Raw genomic sequence first — 21,903 nt, forward strand, 5'->3', positions numbered from 1 at the left:
AGGCCATGCCCATGGCCTCTTAACAGGGTGTGCTTGTAACTGGTTTTAGTCTATTACACAACTATTTAAAAAATTTATTTTCCTCCTCTCTTAACTTATTCTCTGCTTGCTCCCTGTATTTATAAGCATTTACTCACATGGTGTTAAAATGTTTTCACAAGTCTCACTCAACTTTAAACTGATGCTAGGAATGTAACATATGAAACTTTGTGCCTAGTTTTTCACCAGCACCTGATACAATGCTTGGACTATGGTAGGCGACACTATCTCTCACTCCCCTTAACTCATTTGTTAAATTCAATGTGAAAATGAAATTAAGCCACATAGTGCAAATTAGTGGCCTTTGGGTCAAAATGCAGTCTGCAGGTGTTTTGTTTAGTCAGCACATTTTCAAGTATTTTAACTCAGTTGTCATTATTAAATTATAAGGCACAAAATCAAACACTGGGGGAAAGGACAGTTTTTTTCAAAGAATGGTGCTGGACAAAGTTGGACCCTCAACCTAAAACCATATAAGAATTAACTCAAAATGGATCAAAGACTCCAACATAAAAGTCAAAACTATAAAACTCTTAGAAGAAGACGGAGAAAACTTAATGACATTGGATTTGGTGATAATTTCTTGGATGACCCCAAAAGCACAGGCAACAAAAGAAAAAATGGACATTTTGCACTTAACCAAAATTACAAACTTTTGTACATCAAAGGACACTATTGACAGAGTTATAGATGTGGAATATATTTAAGAGGTAAAAATGGTAGAATTTGCTGATTGGGATTTTGGTGTAGAAGGAGAAGAAGAAGCCAATATTCTAGTTTGAGCACCAGGATAGACGTGATTAGTAGTGCAGCAAATGGGGAAAAGGAGTGGATGGGGTGAGGGCAGAGACGGTGTGAGCAGTTTTAGACCTAATGACTGAGCTCCCTTCAAAATCAGATGATGTCTCCTTTACAGTATATGGCAGTTGGCTGCATGGGTCTAGAGTTTGTGGGATTTTTAATTTTTTTATATTTTTTTAGTGTTTATTTATTTTTGAGAGAGAGAGAGAGTGCACGCGTGCAAGTGGGGAAGGGGCAGAGAGAGGGAGACACCAAATCTGAAACAGGCTCCAGGCTGTCAGCACAGAGCCCGTTTCGGGACTCGAACTCACGAGCCATGTGATCACAACCTGAGCCAAAGTTGGATGCCTAACTGACTGATCCACCCAGGCACCCCTGCATGGGTCTAGAGTTAAGGAGAAAGAGAATGGACCATAGGCAGAGATTTGAGAGCTATGAAAGAGGCTTTGAAACCAGAGTCTGTGAAACTATGTGGGTGGAAGAGAATACCCAGTGTCTGAGTAGAGAGGAAGAGTAAACAAAGGAGACTGAAAATGAGCAGCTAGAGAGACAGGAAGAAAATAATCAGAATATGAGAGAAACCAAGGGAAGAGTGTTTCGAGGAAGAGAGACCCAATGGGCTTCAAATGGGTCAACTGGGTCAAATGCTGCCTATTCATTATGTAGCACAGACTGAAAAGCATCCATTGCATTGGGACCATATACTGAGACTTGGAGGCTGAAGCCAGATGAAGAGTGGGTAAGGAATGAGTGGATTATGAGAAAATGGAGTCAGCAAGTGTAAGTGTTTTAATGAAATTTGGCAGGGGCAATATACAATGGATTCAGTCCCCAGATGTTGCATCTAGGAAATTTGTGCTAATTATTATGATTGCTATGTTGGGAGAGACTTTATCAACTTAAAGGATTGCTAGCAAGGGAATTAGGAAAATAAAAGACAGTGAGAAGAGTGAACATCCTGAGAAGATTGAAAGAAGTGGTATTCAGAGGACAGTTGGAGGGAATTGGTCTTGGACAGTAGGAGAAAATTCTTCTATAACAGGAAGACAGGAAGAAATAGGTGGGGATAGAAGCCAATTTATGCCAGTTTATAGATATGGCAGCTTACTTTGCATTTTCATTTCTGGAAATGGAATTAAGTCTCTTATTTTTAATTTGTATTTGTTTTTAAATTATGTGGAATACAACTGGAAGGATTGGTTTTGAAGAGTGAGATGTGACCCTTGCCTCACTACAGGAGGAAAAGATAAATGTGTCAGTTCACATGGATCATAATCATAGGCTTAATGAAGAAACCCCTTTTGTTGCTTTCCTCAGGGGAGGAAATTATAGGCCACATGATAATCCATCATAACTTTGACCTCACAGGAGGTAAATTTAACTTTATTACCTCTGTAGCCATTTATTATTTACTCTTTCTAACAGTGGTTCACAAAGTATGGTCCCTAGCCCAGCAAGATCAGCATCAGCATCCCTTGGAAACTAGTTAGAAAGGCAAAATTTCATGCCCCACCTACCAATTCTACTGAATCAGAAACTATGGCAGTAACACCCATTAATCTTTGTCTTAATAAGACCTCCAGGTTATCCTAATACACTCTAATGTTAGAGAACCACTGTGTTTGAAGAAACATTGAAAAGCAAGTAAGGAATTTCTTTAATGTTTTTATTTATTTTTGAGAGAGAGCCAGAGCACAAACTGTGGGAGGGGCAGAGAGAGGGAGACACAGAATCCAAAGCAGGCTCCAGGCTCTGAGCTGTCAGCACAGAACCCGACGCAGGGCTCAACCTCCTGAACTGTGAGATCATGACCTGAACTGAAGTCGGATGCTTAACCGACTGAGCCACCCAGGCACCCCATTCTTGTTTTCTTTTTAACAGACTTACCTTAGCAAATTTGCAAACAATGTTCTCCTTTTTGTTAAGATATGTTTAGTCTAGTATTGGAAAATCTTTTTTTTTAATTTTTAAAAAATGTTTATTTATTTTTGAGACAGAGAGAGACAGAGCATGAATGGGGGAGGGTCAGAGAGAGAGGGAGATGAGACACAGAATCTGAAGCAGGTTCCAGGCTCTGAGCTGTCAGCGCAGAGCCCGATGTGGGGCTCGAACTCACAGACTGTGAGATCGTGACCTGAGCTGAAGTTGGAAGCTCAACCGACTGAGCCACCTAGGTGCCCCAAGTATTGGAAAATCTTGATGCATTCTGCTTACAAACAATAATAATAGCCTATTACCTCACCTCTAACTATTTTCCACAAGAAAGGGAGAAAAAAATCATCATATTGACATCACAAGATCTTAGGATTTTCCTGAAGGCCTCTCATATCAGTCTTTTTAAAAATTTATTTATTTATTTATTTTATGTTTTTATTTTATTTTTTGAGAGACAGAGACAGAGCACTAGTTGGGGAAGGGCAGAGAGTGAGGGATACACAGAATCTGATGCAGGCTCCAGGCTCTCAGCTGTCGGTACAGAACGCAATGCAGGACTTGAACCCATGAGCTGTGAGTTCAGGCGCCCCTCTCATGTCAGTCTTTTCAATATCAATATACATCTCTGGTATGCAGTTTATAGCTGAGAACTGGACATGTCCTTTTTCCCTTCAGGCTTCAAAAACATAGATATCAGAAGTCAGAGTATGGGAACAGATAGGGTGATGCTTGGGAGAGAAAGCTTAAAAAACCTTAATTTTCAAAGCAAGCATTTATCTGTAGCAAAAATGCTGATGTTTTGAAGAAAAGGAGAAACCAGTTTCTAAATATACAGAGCTGTTGGGGCGCCTGGGTGGCTCAGTCTGTTAAGCAGCTGACTCTTCATTTCGGCTCAGGCCATGATCTCATGGTCGTGAGATCAAGTCGCACGTTGGGCTCTGTGCCGACTGCACAGAGCCTGGTTGGGATTCTCTCTCTCCCTCTCTGTCTGCCCCATCCCCTGCTCTCTCTTTCTCAAAAATAAATAAAATAAACATTAAAAAATAAACATACAGAGAAGTTTATTAAAACAAGAAAAAAATTAAAATGGCAAGATAAACAGTTTTAGAGCAAAGATAATCTCATGACCAACAACTGAGTTGAGTTCCTATACCATTAGTTTCAACTGACATCATTTCTGATGTGGTGGTCTAAAATATGTTCCCCAATTTTTTGACACTCTCTCTAAAAAGTGGAGCCTAATTCCTCTTCCATTGGATTTAGTGACTCACTTCTAACCAATTAAAAAATAAAAGTGGGCCAATATGCAACTTCAGAGAGTAGGTCATAAAAAGGCAGTGCATTTTCCTGATTGCTCCTTCACCTGGATGATTCACCCTTGGAGAAGCTGACTGCCATGTCCTGAAGACACCCAAGTGACAAATTTCAGAAACTTCAGTTAGGCTCCTCTGAGCCCTCTTCTGGAATAGTCCTCAACCTTGGCTTTCTGTAAGGCTGCACAGTTTAGTCTCAGCAAGAATCTTGCTAAATCAACACCCCACTCTTGATATCTGATCATGTTCCTCATTCCCCACTCTTGATGTCTAAGTCCTTGACCTGCCTTTAGTAATAAGCCCCTTATCCTGATGTCTCCTCTTAGTAGTTTTCTGTCACTGACACCCTCACTCTGCTCTTTGTTACAAATTTCCAGCTATCTTTGCTGTATTCAGAGTTGAATTCATTCTCTCTTCCCTATTGCAATATCCCTAATTGCAACAGTTTTGAATAAAGTCTTCCTTACCATTTTAACAAGTGTCAGAATAATTTTTTTCTTTAGCAGAAGCAGCCTATGGAAAAGGTCCACCTGGTGAGGAACCAAGGCTTCCTGGCAAACAGCCAGTCAGGTTTTAGATCACTGCAACTCCAAACAATCTTGACTGTATGCTCCTAAGCAATACTGAGCCAAAATTACCCACTAAACTTCTTCTGAATTTCTGAACAAGAGAAACTGTGAACTAATATTTTTTTGTTTTAAGCCACCAAATTTTGAGGTTAATCTATTATGCAGCTATAGATAACTAATACACCTGACTACCAGATTAAATAGTAAATTGGGAGTTATGAGAAACATCAACTCCAAGTTAGTTAAGTGCAAGATAGAATAACTTTCATGGAAACTTTTTAAAAAACTTTTTTCTTTTTTGGTGCTTTTCATATTAAGTGCATTAGATGCATTCTAGTTAGACTATGTCAAAAAGGACTTCAAAGCTCACCTCATTTACAAATTGAAAAGTAAGGACTGGGAGAGAGTAACTGGTTTAAGCAAGGCTTCATTAAAAGCCTTCACTAACCTTTCCTTAAGCAAAGGTTCATTTAAAACCTGCACATCCTGATTTACAACTCAGTGTTTCCCGCCCCCCCCCCCATTATGCCACTTAAGACATGGTACAGAAAGAAATTTGAAATATGTCTTTCTGATAAAGATTTGTCTTAGTCTGTCTGGGTTGCTATAACAGAGTATCACAGACTTGGAGGCTTAAACGAATGTTTATTCCTCACTTTTCTAGAGGCTAGGAAATGCAAGAGCAAGGCACTGGCAGATTCCATGTCTGGTTGAGGGCTACTTCCTGATTTACAGATGGCTCTTTTCTTGCTGTGTCCTCACATAGCAGAAGGGAGTTCTCTGGGGTGTCCTTCATAAGAGCACTAATCCCATTCATAAGGACTCCACCTTCATGACCTAATCACCTTTCAAAGGACCCACACCTATCACATTGAGGATTAAGATTTCAACATATAAATTTCAGAGGGACACAAACATTCAGTACATAACAGGGATTATAGTATACGCTGGGTTGAAAAACACTGTGAATAGGAATATTAGAAAGACACTAGAAATAGCTGTATCAGAAAAATCTGCATGTTGGGACTCCTGGGTGGCTTAGTCAGCTAAGCATCTGACTTCGGCTCAGGTCATGATCTCATGGTTCGTGGGTTCAAGCCCCGCATTGGCCTCTGTGCTGACAGCTCAAAGCCTGGAGCCTGCTTTGGATTCTGTGTCTCCCTCTCTCTCTGCCCCTCCTCTGCTCAGTCTATGTTTCTCTCTCTCTCTCAAAAATGAACATTAAAAAAAATGAAAGAAAAATCTCCATGTCCTATTAGATATGGTAGAGTTAATTCTTCAAGTGTCATGTCTTGTATGGGTTCTTCTCTTACCCATCTATGGACAGAGCTAAAGATAATTTGTAACCCCCTCCTTTTTCTCTTTTTAAACTTTTGGAACAGGGGCATCTGGGTGGTTCATTCATTTAAGCATCTGACTCTTGGTTTTCAGCTCAGGTCATCATCTCACAGTTCATGGGCTCAAGCCTTCATCCGCCTCTGCACTGATAGCACAGAGCCTGCTTGGGATCCTCTCTCTCCCTCTCTCTGCCCCTCCCCTGTTTGTGCTCTCTCTCTCTCTCTTCTCCCTCTCTAGGTAAATAAATAAACTGAAAAAAAAAAAACTTCTGGAACAGCCAAAATAAATTTTTTTGTCAATAGTCCCTATTTCAACAAATAGTATTTCTATCCATCTAGTTGCTCAAGCCAAAAATCCAGGAGTCCTCCTTCTTATTTCCTTCTCCTTATTCCTAACCTCCAATCATAAAATTTTGTTCATAGCAATCACAGTATTAGTATTTAGCATAAGTATTAAGTAATTAAATATTAGTATTTAAGCATTAGTGTTAACTATATTAGTATTCGTAGTTAAGAATTAATATTAAGCATTTCTCAGAATACTACCAAAATTAATTTGGTCTCCCAGCCTACAAGCTTGTGCTTCCTCTAATCTATTCTCTGAACTGCAATTAGGATATTCTTTTTTTTTTAAATTTTTAATGTTTATTTTTGACAGAGAGGGAGAGAGGGAGTAAGCACACAAGTGGGTGGGTGGGGCAGAAAGAGAGAGGGAGACACAGAATCCAAAGCAGGCTCTAGGCTCTGAGCTGTCAGCACAGAGCCCGACATGGGGCTCCAACCCACAAACCATGAGATCATGACCTGAGCTGAAGTCAGATGCTCAACCAACTGAGCCACCCAGGCACTCCAGGATATTCTTTATAAAATGTAAATCTGAGAATATTCTCCTGTCTAAAACCATCCAGTGTTTTCTACTGTTATGAGAATAAAGTAAAAAATCATAACCATGGCCATTGCAGCCTTAAGCAAGCTGCCTCTGCTTATTTTGTTAACTTAACTTTCTAACTACTGACAAAACCTCTCCTTGACCAAATCTGAGTCTGGCTCCTCTGAGCCCTCCTCTCAGCTAGGCTCTGATGTTGGACTCCATCTTTGGTCCACTTAGTCCAGTTTTTGTTGTTGTTGTTGATGTTGTTGTTGTCACTTAGTCTAGTTTTAGCAAGAATTTGGCTGTCAGTGAAAATTTCTCATTTTTGGCACTTGATCATCCTCTAGATCTGATAAAATTCCTCATCCTCCACTGTCAATGTGTTATCAACCTGGCCTGGCTTCAGTAAGAATTACGCTGAGTCAGTCTAGTAAGAATCTCTCTTATGCCTGATGTTTCTTTCCTCTTAGTTAATTTTCCATTCACTGATCCTCACCCTACACTTTGGCTATAATATTGCCCCCTCAATTGTCCTTGGTGAATTAGAAGTTGAGGCTGATCTCTCTCCCCAACTTCAAAACCCCCATTGCAGCAATCCCTCTTAAAGTCTTCCTTATGTCTTTAATAAATGTCATGAATAATTTTTTCTTTAACACGGCTCTCCCATAATTTTTTAGCTTCAGTTAACTGGACTATTTTCTCCCACCTCGAGACCTTTGCATATGCTATTCCTTTGCCTATGAATTTGTTTTCCCAACTGCTGTTGTCTTTCAAACTAAGCGTCATTTTCTCACAGACGTATTACCTGTACCCCAAGGCTGTTAGCTCTCATACTAGATGTTCCATGGCACCTTGAATTTCTGAACACTCTTCACACTTTCAATTTGTTGTTCATTGTGAACTCCATATGGATAAAGGCAACGTTGGTCTTGTTTGCTGGTGTCCTCAACACGTACTATTGATGGGGACATAGTAGACACTCAAATATTAGCTGAAGGTATGAGTAAACACTTTAAGTAAACTTCAACGTAAGAACAATAAATTCAAACAGAACACAAACATACAAAAATGGACTTTATAATCATTTTTATGTTCACTTGTAATTTTAGTATGGCATTAACAACATAGAAACTGAAGACTGACTTAGTGTTTAATTTCTATCAACTGCAGTTTTGGTGTCATTCTATTAAAACATAAGAGAGGTTTTCAAAAGATCCTCTAACTTGACTAATACTGTAAAATATTAATGATGGCGTTGACTGATGCCCAGCTTATCAATAGGCTAAAAAAAAGAACATATTCACTTTTCAAAAAAAGTAACAAATCAAACCTCAAGCCAGAATATAACACTGTGTATATTCTTTTCATAACATAATACTGCAGAGTATTCTTTTTCTTCTAGCATCTACATTCACAGCATTTCAGTGGGACAAAAAAATCTTAGGTGACAAAAAAGTAAGTTAAGCAATTTGCTTTCTTTTTGTGGAGCTTCTAGTTACTATTGGCACTCGAGAAAAATTAATAGTTGTTTTGGCTTTCAAAGCTTTTTTAAAGTATTTAAAAATTGACTGAAGGCTAGAGGAAGGGGCTAAGTTGTGTTTTTCTGTACCAGCAGAAACCATAGGGAACTCCTGTTTTAAAACAGTAGCTGCAGGTTTATCCAAAGGCTTAGGGCTTGTCACCCATTCACGGCAGTGGTGCTTTATCCAGGCCAATAACTGAACATCACTTCCCAGCTGGTGTCCTACATGATGTTCAGAGTCAATAAAGGCAACAGCATATACTTTGTTCATCACTTCCCACTTTTTACGAACAAGTAAGTCCATAAAAACCAAGCCTCCGTAACCATGTACAATGAAGGCAACATCCTTGCCTTCAGTCTTTGAAATGAAGTAATCCCAAATGTAAGCCATGTGTTCTTCAGGAGTGTTGCTGCATCTTTTAGGGGTGCACTGGAGAGGTTGCTGGACAGATAAAAAGTTCTCTGCTGGAACCATTTTTAGGGACGATGACCCCTTAGTTTGTGTTAAAAGGCCTTTCTGCTCTTCTTCCATGTTTAGGTCGATGAAATTGTCATTGGGGTTTAGCACAATTACATCATAATGTGCCTGCAATGCCATTTGAATACATGGTATCTGACTTCCATGTTGGAGACCATGATGTATTATTGCCTGCTGACTCCACTGACCAGCTCTAAAGACTCCTTGGTCTTGAAGAAGAACAAGAAGAACAGAACGATGACTTGTTAATGCTCTCTCACTCATGAAAAAGAAGCTTCTTGGTTCTTTATCAGCCTCTGGTGGGATATATACTTTTTGTAATTTGCATACTTTCTCCAAAAGCTCATAAATATATTGTTCAAGCAAGTAGCCAAGGGCCTGGTAGCGCTTGCTGTTCCTCTCAAAGACATTTTTATAATAGTTAAAAACAAAAGGCCTTTGTGTCTCAGTGTGTCTCAATTCAGCTTTTTCATTGAAGTCATATTTAAGTTCTTCTAGTAAGTCAGATTGTTCAATAAATTTTTGGAAGCTCAGCTCCCGAGTAACTGGTAACCACTGAAAATAAAAAAGCAATAATATGTCAGTGGTAGAAAAAACTAAAAATATCTGCTTGTTAAATTATTCCTGTGGGAAATCATTCTAAAATTAAGTACTTCACTATTACATTACCTTTTAATCTAAATTAAGGACTGAGTTAAGGACTTAATCTGAGTTAAGGACTTTAACTCAAAATAATTGTGAATGATGCAAAGTAGTAAGGGATAATTAAGTATGGGACAATGGCCAGACCATACATAATGATAGAACTGACCCACAATCCATAGCAACTTGCCCAGGAAGCCAACCCCTTATCTACAACAAATAGCCCAGGAAGCCAGCCTGCTATAAGTCAGATTTGTATGAAGTCAGACTACTACCTCTAGTGACAATCCAGCAAGCTAAACAATAACCTCTGTTACAACTGGCCACAAATGGCCAGGACTTGACTAATAACTGAGAGCTTTCCTAATTTTTATCCCTGCTTCCAACTTAGGACCCATGAGAAAAAGCCAAATATGCATCCCTAACCAATCACACAGGATATTCTGCTTTTAGTTAGCCCACCTGCAGGTTCCCCAGGCCAACAGCCTCCAATCAGGACATACCAACAGCCTTTCTTATTTTCCACTATAAAGCTTTCCCAGTTTTCTGCCTTCCTTTGAGTCTCTGCCAAAATGCAAGTGATGTGGTTGACTACATTGATATAGCTAGCACAGAATAAATAGGTTTTGCTTTTCTCATTTGGTTTGGCTTTATTTCCACAGTCAGCATTCAATAATTTTTGCTGTTAAATAAATGGCAGGGGATGGCAGTGGGGGTGAAATGCGAACCAGGCAGTACAGGTTATGATCAATTTATCTTACAATGAAGATATGGTATTTCAGATGTCTGAGAAGAAAAAAGTGGCTGACTAAAAAGTTAATTTAGACAGTTATTTTGGACAAAGCCTAAAAGGAAAAGAAAAGACTTTGAAAGGTTAAGTGGCTTGCCCTGAAGATTATTCATTAAATTATTATTAAATACACGATTGGGTACTGAGGTTGTCGGACTCTAAAATTCATGTTCTTAACTAATATATGAATATGTTCTGTGCTTAATTTCTTAACATTGACAGTGGTAATCCATGACTCACTTCCAATAAGTAGCAGTGAAAATGATTTTTAATTACACTCATGATACTATTAAGGCTTATGGCAAAATTAAGATGGTGCTTGCTTACTTTATTTTCTTAACTCTTTTCTCACTTTCTGAAACTTATTCTGATTCCCATATGTAACGGCTATGTTATGAAGGTGTTTGGTTGTCCAAACCACCCAACATATCTAGACTGTTCTCTATTCCCTCCTGTTCCATTAAAAAACTGTTTTCTGGGGTGCCTGGGTGGCTCAGTTAGTTGAGCGACCAACTTCGGCTCAGGTCATGATCTCGCGGTGAGTTCAAGCCCCACATTGGGCTCTGTGCTGACAGCTTGGAGCCTGGAGCCTGCTTCTGTGTCTTCCCCTCCCCTGCTCACGCTCTGTGTGTGTATCTCTCTCTCAATAATAAATAAAACGTTAAAAAAAAAACTGTTTTCTTCTAGTGTTGCTGATCACAGGGGCCATTATGTAATTAATGTCTTTCCAAAGTGTAAATGACAGATAGACCTAATTATCCTTTAAAAGGAGAAGCCTTGGGGTGCTTGGGTGGCTCAGCCTGTTGGGCTGGGCATCCAACTTCAGCTCAGGTCATGATCTTCATGGGTTGTGAGTTCAAGCCCTGTGTCGGGCTCTGTGCTGACAGCTCAGAGCCTGGAGCCTGGTTCAGATTCTGTGTCCCTCTCTTGCTCTGCCCTTCCCCTGCTGGTACTCTGTCACTCTCTCTCAAGAATAAATAAAACATTAAAAAAAATTAAAAGGAGAAACCTCTTGGAGGGAAGGTGGGTGGGGAATGGGCAAAATGGGTGATGGGTATTATGGAGGCACTTGCTGTAATGAGCACTGGGTATTGTATGTAAGTGATGAATCTCTAAATTCTACTCCTGAAACCAATATTACACTATATGTTAACTAACTAGAATTTAAATAAATAAATATATATATATAGAGACAAGTCTGTCGAATTAGATTGATTTAGGTTTAAACCCTAGCTCCAAATTTTCAGTTCGAGTGACTTTCAGCAGGTTCTTACCTTCTATGAGTTTCTTCATCTTCTGAGTTTTACTTTATGCTATTTAATAGTGATCCTTATTACTCTCTATCTTGCTACTCTGCTTTATTTTTCTTCATAGTCTACATTACCACTTAATACATAATTGCTTGTATATTTTTCAGCTTTATGTCTTCCCTCACTAGAATGAAAGCTCTAGGAGAACAGGAATTTTATTTAACTACTATATCTTCAGTGTTTAGAATGCCCTCTGGCACATATTATATAAATATTTTTTGAGAGAATAAATGAAAAGTAGGGATAACATTATTTCACAAGGCTGTTGTGTGAAATTAACTAATGTAGGCAAAAACCATACTACATAGTGTCTCATGCATGGAAGGTTCTGTGAAATTAGACAGGATGATATTCATTTTTGAGAAATGTGAAGTAAAAAACCATATATATCTCTTTCCAGCCTTCCTTATTCACTTTAACATTGTGATATTTATCCATTTAATAAATGTATTTCTACATCATTCATTTTGTTTTTGGTGTTCCATTTCTTGAATATGCCATAGTTTAACCATTTTCCTGTGGAAGAACATTTAGATTGCTCTAATTTTCTACTATTATATACAAAACTGAAATGGATATTTTTATAGCTATATTTTTGTGCACATATCAAAAATTTCCCTAGGCAATATACTTTAAGGTGGAATTTCTAGGTTATATCAGCATCTTTCACTTCACCAGACATTGCCAAATTGCTCTTTAAAAAGAAAGTTCTATTTTATAAATTGGCATGGATGACCAGGTTTGCACAGAAAACCAATAGTCTCTCAGATCTAAAATACCCTGTTTAGGGGTGCCTGGCTGGTTCAGTAGGAAGAATATGTGACTCTTGATATTGGGGTCATGAGGTAGAGCCCCATGTTAGGGGTAGAGATTACTTAAATAAATAAAATTTAAAAAAAGCTCAAAGAACTGGGGCGCCTGGGTGGCTCAGTCGGTTGGGTGTCCGACTTCGGCTCAGGTCATGATCGCACAGTGAGTTCCAGCCCTGAATCAGGCTCTGTGCTGACAGCTCAGAGATTGAAGCCTGCTTCGGACTCTGTGTCTCCCTCTCTCTCTGCCCCTCCCCTGCTCATGCTCTGTCTCTCTGTGTCTCAAAAATAAATAAAAACATTAAAAAATTTTTTTAAAAAACAGATCAATTTCTTCTTCTTAAAAAAAAAAACCTCAAAGAACTAAGCAAAGAATTTTGTTAGCTATTTAACTCTTTTTTAATCAGAAAGTAAAATAAACAAAATCAGTATTTTCATTCTTTTTTAATCAGTATTTTTAAAAAAGATTTTTAATGTTTATTTATTCTTGAGAGAAAGACAGAGTGCAAGTGAGGAGGAGCAGAGAGAGACACAGAATCCGAAGCAGTCTCCAGGCCTTGAGCTATCAGCACAGAGCCCAATGTGGGGCTTGAACTCGTTAACCATGATATCATGGCTCATGACCTGAGCCAAAGTCTGACACCTAACCGACTGAGCCACCCAGGTGCCCCTTAATCAGTATTTTCTAATAGCACATAGCACAACATTTAATGATCTTTTCCACTTTTGTTCAGTGTTTGTATACTTAGTTGTTTGAGACACTTCTCAGGGCTGAAGAATGAGAGTTTGCACACTGGGAAAACAAAATGGCACATAGATATATAAAGGATAGGTGGTGATGGGGTGAACAGGAGCAAGGTAGAGAGTATCTTCCAGAATGAAAAGCTAGATGATTTCTAGCACATTTTGCTTGGTTAATATCCTCCAACCTGAAACTCTCCCCTAAATTTATATCTAATTGTCTACTAGGTATATTGACTTAGATGTCAAATAGCCATCTCAAGCTTAACATGCCCAAAATACCTTCTTCAATCTACTCTCTCTACTCTTTACTATCTTAGTACATGGCAACTTTATTCTTTCAGTTGCTCATGCTTTAAATGTTCCTTCTCTCTTTTACAGTCAATCCAATTAATCAGAAAATCTTTAGGCTCTTATTTTTTTTAATGTATTTTAATTTTTTATTTTTTGAGAGAGTACATGTGTGTGCAGGGGAGGGGAGAGGGAGAGAGAGAGAGAGAGAGAGAGAGAGAAAGAGAGAGAGAGAGAGGGAGAGAGAGATTGAGAGAGAGAGAGAGAGAGAGAGAGAGAGAGAGAGAGAGAATCCCAAGCAGGCTCCATCTCAGGAACATGAGCTCATGCCCTGAGCCAAAATCAAGAGTCACATGTGAAGCTCAACAGACTGAGTCACCCAGGCATCCCTAGGCTCTGTTATTTGAAATACACCTGTAATCTAATCACTTATCACCCTTCCACCTCTATCACCCTAGTTCAACTCAACAATAACTTTATCAAGTAACATTATCAAGTCTCCTATATAATCTCTTTGCATAAGCTCTTATCATCATGCAGTCTGTTTTCCACATAGCAGCTAGTGTAATCTTTTCAAAACCTCTAAATTGGATCTTACACACCTGTTCAAAATTCTCAATGGTTTCCCCTCTCAGAATAAAAGATTAGGTCCTTATCACTGCCTGCAAGGTCCCACATGGCCCTTAGCTCTTCAATGTCATTGCCTTACTTGCCTACTCATCTAGCTGCATGATCTGGCTCTTAGCTCTTTCTCAGGTGTCATTTCCCACTATGCTCTTGCTTACTTCACTCTAGCCACACCTGCCCTTTTTGCCTCCAACTGTGGAGCAAGCTCCTGTTTAGGGCATTCCCCATTACTATGCCCACAGCTTGGAACACTCTTCCTGTAGATATTTCATTTCCTTCACACTTCTGTCCACTTGTTATCTGATCAGAGATGTGAGCATTCTATCTGAAAGGGCAATTCTAATTCTTCCTCATTCTCCTATCTATGCTTAGCTCCTTCCCTTCTCTTTCCTTCCTTTCCCTTCACTTTCCTCCCTCTCTCTACCTCTCTTTTTTTAAAGCACTTATTTCCTACCAGCTGACATATACTTGCTTATTTTCTGCACCCCTTCCCCCGCCAACCCATTAGAATGTAAGTTCCATGAGAACAGGGACAAAGACTTTCTTTTTGTTCACTACTGTATCTCTAGTTCTTGGAATAATGCCCGGTACATACTAAGCACTTAAGTATTATTGTTAGAAATTTACGATTTTTGCTAAGGGCATAAGTTAGTAAAGAGCAAAAGACCTCTAGCTGCATATACAGGAGAAAGATGCACACAAAGCTCTCTAAAAATTATAGAGGCTTCTTGTATAACTTTAAAGTTAATAAATGTCAATTTATTAATCATTCTTAGAGAATATCCTATGCATTTATGTTTTTTTCTTTTACAAATCAAGATGGTTCATTTAAATAAAGGAGAAAAATCATCAAACTGTTTTTAGTTCTCTAAGGATTGGGTTGGAACAAGATAGCTTAGTTTTAGGAATAAGATTATTAGAGCTGCAAAGCATGTTATTGATATTCATTGTTAATGTTTTTTTTTTTTATAGAGAAGTAAGGATTTTCAAAGTAAAATGACATACCCAAAGTAACTCAAGCAGCTCTAGGAGACTGAGAGAAGATTCATTTTCACCGGTGATCTTGTAAATGCATAATATTTAACTTATTTCATTCATCTTCCAAAAATTTAGTGAAGGTATTTGTTAGACACTTAGTGTCTTACATCAAGTAGCCTAGTCATTTTACATTGAATGGAATAATGGAGAATAGTATATAATCATTAATTAGAATATTAGGGGTGCCTGGGTGGCTCAGTTGATTAAGCATCTGATTTTGGCTCAGGTCATGATCCTATGCTACATGAGTTTGGAGCCTCCTGTTGGGCTCTGCGCTGACAGCATGGAGCCTGGAGCCTGCTTCGGATTCTGCGTGTCTGTCTCTCTCTCTCTCTCTCTCTCTCTCTCTCTCTCTCTCTGCCCCTCCCCCTTCGTACTCTATCTCTCTCAAAAATAAACATAAGAAAAATTAAAAAAGTAATAATTATTAATGAGAATTTCAAATTAGGTTCTTCTAGTAACCTGGATTAGGTGATTGACACAGCTGTTATTTTTTGTTTTAGGGATGGCTATTGTTTCTAATTATTTATTAAAAAATTTTTTTTAACGTTTATTCATTTTTTGAGAGAAAGAGAGAGACAGAGCTTGAGTGGGAAAGGGGCAGAGAGAGGGAGACACAGAATCCAAAGCAGGCTCCAGGCTCTGAGCTGTCAGCACAGAGCCCGATAGGGGCTCGAACTCATGAACTGCGAGATCATGACCTGAGCCAAAGTTGGACGCTCAACTGACTGAGCCACCCAGCGCCCCTCTAATTATTTCTTTTAAAAATTGTAGTATAATATACTAAAATTTACTATTTTAGCCATTTTTAGTTGTACAGTTCAGTGACATTAAATAGATTCACATTGTTGTGCCACTGTTACTGCTATCTATCCATAGAACGTTTTTCATCTTGCTAAAATCTAACTTTGTAACCATTAAGGGATAACTACTCATTTCCCCATTGCCCCAGCCCCTAGCAAACCATTCTACTTTCTAGGAATTTGACAAGTGAGTAGTTGGGGCAATAGAATCACAGATGCACATAATTTTAATTAGCTTGATTTTAAGGCGCTCCTTTTCTCTCCAGGATCATCAATTGGCTTTACTAAGCAATATTTTACATTCTTCACAGATGAACAGTAAGCTTTTATGAAAATAAAATTTTACCACCTGAGAAGTTAGCATCTAAAACCGTGGTTACTCAGTAATACCTTATTATAGTGATTATAGTCCTTTGGTATACTTTGGAGGTCTTTTGTATATCCTATGCCATTAGGAAGCACAGAGTGAAGGATGCTTCACTCAGAAAATTTAAGAATATCTAAATGCTTTTTATTACAATGACCATGATTTTATTTATTTAGAAAAACAAAATAAATAATCCTAGAAAACATGTCTTAAGAAAATAATTACTATTTTCATACAAAAGCAGATTATTCTCAACACAGAATGCAAAAATGAAGTTTTTTACTAAAATTATGCTTGTATACAATTCTATTTAGTAAATTACAGAAAAAAAACTAGAAAATGATAAAGCTAATGAAATAACATATGTGAAAGGTTCAAAAAAAGCAAACTAAATCCCTTCCTCCTAGGATTCCTTCTCCCTACCTACCTCTCCCCAGGAAAGACTAAAGTGGCTGAATTTAATGTAGCTGAGGTAAAGACACAGAAATAGGCTATTAGAAATAGAAAGAAAAATAGAATAGAATAGAAATAGAATATTAGAAATAGAAAGAAAAAAAGTTAGATGTCACCAAATCTTGGGTTTCTCAAATTTGAGTATGCGACAGAAGTTTCTAGAAAAGTTAAAGAGAAAAAAGTTTAGTCAACTATTATAAAGAGAAACATCTCATAACAACTGATGGCTAGTGTTGCCAGCCATCCCTAAAGGGCCTTCCAATGCTTCTCTCTGAAGAAGAGAACTAACTTGAACACAGATTCCTTCTATAGCTTTTTGGACAACAGATTATCCTTCTACTCCTCAAATACCTAGAGTTACTGCAGGTTTTCATAACTTGTGGAAACAGGCCGTTCCACTGCAGGGCAGTTACAGTTGCTGACTGTTAAAAAAAAAAAAAAAGATATCCTTAAAACTAACTTAAAAAAAAAGATACCTTTAAAACTAAACAATCTTATGTATCTTTTCATGAATTACAGATTACTTCATTTATATGTGGAAGAAAAACTTGCTTCACATAAGAATTCTCAGTATTTTAAAGATAAAAGTCAATTACTAATGAAAATGGAGCGAATAGCAACATAACATAACTCCATGTATCTTTGCAAACTGTAGGCTTTCCTGGAGCCCATGGTAAGAAATTCCACATTGTTTCTTTTAGTTTTTAAAATAGGAAGTCCAGATATCTATAGTGCCCATCTAAACCTCTTTACATTCATATTGTACTTAAAGTTAATTCACTTGTGGTGACAAAGGGCCTTTTGCAGATTTTATTAAGCTCTCTTCAAAGAAATTGTTAGTCCAGGGGTAAAATAAAGGGTTGATCAATTTCATACTGTCTCTTTGTCTTGAAACTGTTAAAACCAAACCCACTGCATAGAACAAAAATAAAAATATAATACTTAATGTAATCACTTTTATGCACCTTTAATGCTCAATAAAGAGCCGTACCCATTAGATAACACCTGTCCATCCTCTCCTCTTATAAAATACTGGGCTGATGAATTTCTAATCTCAAATAATTTTAATTTGAAAGGTTCTATACAGTGTGAGTTAAATGTACATAAGCAAAATGACATTATCCCCAAACATACTAAGACAATCACTTTTTTTTTTGGTCTTTCTTATTTTTAACATAAGAAACCTCTCACCTGAGCATCACTTATTTTTATGAAAGGCAAAATGAGGTTAAGTGACTCTCTCAAAAGTAGAAACTGAACTTTTAGTCCTTTAGTTGTTTGCAGTGCAGTTAACTATGAGACAGAGATTAATGCTCTAACAATAAAAATACTGGTCCAAAAGCAAATTTGAAATTCTTGAGCTTCAAGTTCATTTATCTTCAAACGTTATTTGAAACAAGTTTCAATTCAAAGGGACAAATTGGCTACACGGTATATTAGCAGAACGGTATATTTGTTTCAAGAAGTCTAAGTGACACATTTGCAAACTAAATAATTAACTTCTTATAATTTCATTTCTTAGAAGCTAATGTCTTACTGCTAAACTTTAAAAACACTTACTTTTATGGAAGCTGCTAATTTGGGTGGAAATGGATAAGGCCTACTTACACTTTCCTTTTTTATGTTCCCATCTCTCAGCTCTATTTCCATCTTTTGCAGTTAATTTGTTTCCTACAATATTGGCAAATGAATTAAGCTGGTTTGATTCCGGAGTTAAATTATTCAATGAAAAACGTCGATTTATGAAGAAACTTAAAATTCAGCTATTTTTTTCTTTAAACAGTGTTTTGCTTTGCTAAACAGAAATAAACTAGGGCCTCTAAATGAAACCCTTGTCGTGAATTTCAATCTCATCAAGCTCTGAAATATTCCTGCTTTTCAACTATTCCTGCCCTGTAAAACACTCCCCCGAGCCCAAGAGCCCAAATAGGCTTTAACACCTGGAGGCTTACCTGTACCTCAGCACACATCATACAGTAATTAAGGACGCTTGACTCAAGAAGCAGGAGACTGGGCTCTAGGGCCAGTTAGGTAAGTCCCTTTATTGGCCTTGGTCAAATGGGGAAAGGGGATGGGATGTTAAGCTCAAGTAGCTCCAAGATGCCTTCTGCTTGGAACATTCTAAGATCGTTTTGCCTCTGACTAATCATGTTTGAGCTGAATTATTTTTAACTTACTCTGATTACATCTTACACATTTAAAAAACTAATATGTATATCGTGGCCAATAAAACAGGGCAATTTTCTAAACCGATGAGCCCTTTGAAAGAACTGAAAAAGAAAAATAAGTCTAAAAATAGTCTGAGTTCATTGAGGACTGGGCTTGTCTCTTAAGTACTTTAATAATAGTTGAACGAATTCCAGTTTACAGCCATCCACTTTCTAGAACTTCAGCGTTTTATGTTTTAAAAAAACTGAGTTCTAGTTTACCTTTTTTTCTGGACCTTTAAAAATGATGAGTGTGAATTTTAAAAAGAGATCCTCTTTATTACTATGACATTTTTCCTCAGCTGACCAAATACATTTCCACTCCAAATGCTAAGCCAATGTCTAGGCTAACAGGTGGCTTTACCGTCTTTTTATTTCTGAGTTTGAGGACACTCTTGAGGACAAGTAGCTAGGAGAGACCGTGTAGTATTCCTTTTATTTTCATTTTTCTGGGCCACTTCGCGAGAGTCATTAAACTACAGGAGTTCCTAAAGTTTCCCCTTTTTCAATTTTCAGTCTACCCCAGCCTTGAAAGTAAACAAAGCCGCAGACGATCTCGGGCTAAAACCACGCACACAACCTCACTTTCCGATAGGTTCAGAGATAACAAGAATAGTACCACTAAATAGGCATTCGAGGTGGCAACCCGCAGAGAAAACAAGTCCCAGGAAGTGATTTCCGGGTGAGGTGGGAGGGGCAGCTGATTTCCGGTCTGAGGGCAGGCGACGGCTCTTGCGCAAGCGCTGTTCATACTTTCCTGGCTTTCCTTCCCCCCCTCCCCTCCCCCTCTCTTCCCCAGCCTGAGGGGTCTTGAGGTGACAGCGACAGCAACTGCGACTCCAGCAGGAGGAAGAGAAGATGGACAAGGGGAAGGCCGGGCGACGTCGATCTTCATCCGGTGAGAACGGGTCGGAGGAGGGCTGAGCATATTCTCTTCAACCTTGGGCAAATGGGAGGTACAGGCGGCGACGGGTGCGGCGGCCCGGACCAGAGAGGGCTCGGGCTCGAGCTCCCGTGGGGGCTCGGGCTCCCGTTCGCGCGGGGAGGGGAGGGGCGGGGAGGGTACGAGCGGAGGGGCGCGCACAATGGAAGACTCCCGGGGCTCCCCCGCCTCTGCCAGTCGGAGACCGAGTCCTAGCTGTCATCAAAGCGCTGGCCGCTCTTAACCCCAACACCCCTTCAGGTTTTCCCTCGTCCCCCGAACACCTTGCGTGAGTCTCGTCGGCCCAGGAATCTTCCCGGTTGGCTTGCCGCTCCCCTGCCACGCCTTCTTCTCATTCCACCAGTGTACCAGTTTCACTTCCAGCCCCTGACCCCACTTTTTCTCTATTTCTTTGATTCTCGATTCAGCTTCCTTCTCACCCCCTTACCTCGGGGCAGGTATAGCAGCGGCTGCAAAGGGGGAGAGGCGGGGCTTGTTAATTGACACTTCATCGCTCAGATCAGCGCTGCGGCGGGTTTCGTTCTTTTGAACAGGCCCTCTTAATAACCTTTTTCTTTTCCAGCCTCCTGCTGCTTCTTCCAGAAGTGATTAAAAAGTCGAACAAAGGATTTGAAGTTGTGCTTCCATTGTGTTTTTATTCTCCGTGTATTTTTGTTTTTGAAATTGCTTTATGGCTTCAGCTCGGGGTACTACATGTTGGAAACACAAAAGTGGAGTTGTAAGACATGAGGTAGAGCTCCTCGTAGTCAACAAGTTTTTGTCAAAGATCTCATCTGCTAAGAGTACCTCATTTCCTCGTGTTAAGTCCTGTGGATGCACTGGAGGAGGAGAGGGGGAGGAGTCTATTTTTAATAAGCTTACAGTTCAGTCCACAAACTAGCACCCAATGAATCAGTTAATTCATTGTCTCCTTTCTTACTGTACCGTTTATTTTTGCAGAGACAGTCTTAGCAATTACAAATTTATTAGGAGTCTCTGATGGCAGTGCGTCTCAAACCTTTTTCTGCCTTATTTGCAAAGGAGGAGTGAACAGGATTTCTGGGACATTGCTTGAAGCAGTTAAAAACCTGACTCCCTTTTCATAAGCAACTGTGTGTGTGTGTGTATGTGTGTTTTCTAGGGATATTCTTTGCCTTTGAAAGTATGTGCATTACATATATGAAAGTACCAGCCTGCAATAGATCAGTGTTTATTTTAATATACTTTTTTTCCTCTTCTAAGACCTTCATGTAAAATTTACACATTAGGAAAATGCGCATTGTTCATCTGCTGCCAATTGCATGCTTTCTAACAGAGCTTTAGGGATTATTATTCTTCAGTTTAAGATGCACAGCCTTTTTTCAATTAAGTGCATTTCATCTTAATACATTTCTTTTGAGGGGGAGCAGCAAGATATTAACCCTGTCCTTCAGCAAATCCCATCTCCTTTCACTTGTCACATTTATTACAGTTAACATGATGCAAGTAGCCGTGGGAGGTAAAATTTGAAAACACAGCTGTTAATTTCATAAAAGATAGTGATGTTTATGTTACCTATACCTCTGGAGAAGATTTTTTTTTTTTCCTGGTGATTTTCTTTTTGGAGCTGTCCTTTTTGAAAAATAATTGCTATTGTATAAAACCCATTCTCAAATCTAATATTACCTAGCTGTTTTCCAGTATTCATCTGGTTTTAAGAGACGAATATTAATTTTTAAGAATGATTCTAAAGTATGTTTAATTTTCTCCACAGATTATCAGAAATAAAACTAATCAGTTGGTTTGAAGGGATTCTGGATTCTGTGTGATATTTGTATGCATATATTTGCCATTTCATTAGGAGTGGTTGCTAACTTGAACTTATGACCGGAAGTGACATTTGTGGTCATCAGAATTTCCAAGTACCCAAAGAGAGGAATTTGATTAATAGGAAGAATTCTATTTAGTTAGAAGTAGAATGTGGATGGCAGTAGGGAAAAAAAAATGAAGTTTCAAAGTTTCCTCTGTAAGACTGCACTAGGTTTCCCTAAAACATACA

The 21,903-nt window shown here is 38.6% G+C and overlaps 2 protein-coding genes across 12 annotated transcripts in view; one reads left to right on the forward strand and one right to left on the reverse strand.

Annotated features, from left to right (window-relative positions):
• Nucleotides 1-7,934: 7,934 nt before the first annotated feature.
• LOC131512620 (putative protein FAM172B) lies at nt 7,935-20,693 on the reverse strand. Of its 3 annotated transcripts, none has more exons than XM_058731558.1 (2): nt 20,150-20,693; nt 7,935-9,420 (listed from the first exon to the last, which is right to left on the reverse strand). In XM_058731558.1, the coding sequence occupies exons 1-2, from the start codon at nt 20,219-20,221 to the stop codon at nt 8,326-8,328; spliced, it is 1,167 nt and encodes a 388-aa protein (XP_058587541.1). In that variant the 5' UTR covers nt 20,222-20,693; the 3' UTR covers nt 7,935-8,325. The 3 variants fall into 3 exon arrangements, with proteins under 3 accessions (XP_058587541.1, XP_058587540.1, XP_058587542.1); XM_058731557.1 differs by having other exon boundaries at nt 19,563-20,693; XM_058731559.1 differs by lacking the exon at nt 20,150-20,693 and adding an exon at nt 18,689-19,337.
• SENP7 (SUMO specific peptidase 7) overlaps nt 19,717-21,903 on the forward strand; it is a 155,073-nt gene continuing 152,886 nt past the window's right edge. For 8 of the 9 annotated variants that reach the window (XM_058731544.1, XM_058731549.1, XM_058731550.1 and 5 more), the window contains exon 1: nt 19,717-19,841. In XM_058731544.1, the coding sequence (XP_058587527.1) occupies nt 19,802-19,841 (40 nt within the window). In that variant the 5' untranslated portion in view covers nt 19,717-19,801. The remainder of the gene's footprint in view (nt 19,842-21,903) is intronic. The other variant, XM_058731547.1, reaches the window with a different exon arrangement.

Source organism: Neofelis nebulosa, chromosome 5 (assembly GCF_028018385.1).
Source record: "Neofelis nebulosa isolate mNeoNeb1 chromosome 5, mNeoNeb1.pri, whole genome shotgun sequence".
In the NCBI taxonomy this organism is placed as follows: Eukaryota; Metazoa; Chordata; class Mammalia; order Carnivora; family Felidae; genus Neofelis; species Neofelis nebulosa.

Coding starts and splice junctions, on each gene's coding strand:
- LOC131512620 (XM_058731557.1), bottom strand. CDS start 19,871: ATGCTCAGCCCTCCTCCGACCCGTTCTCACCGGATGAAGATCGACGTC. Junction 9,421..19,562: donor CCTCGAATGCCTATTTAGTG/GTACTATTCTTG, acceptor TTTTATTTTCAG/TGGTTACCAGTTACTCGGGA.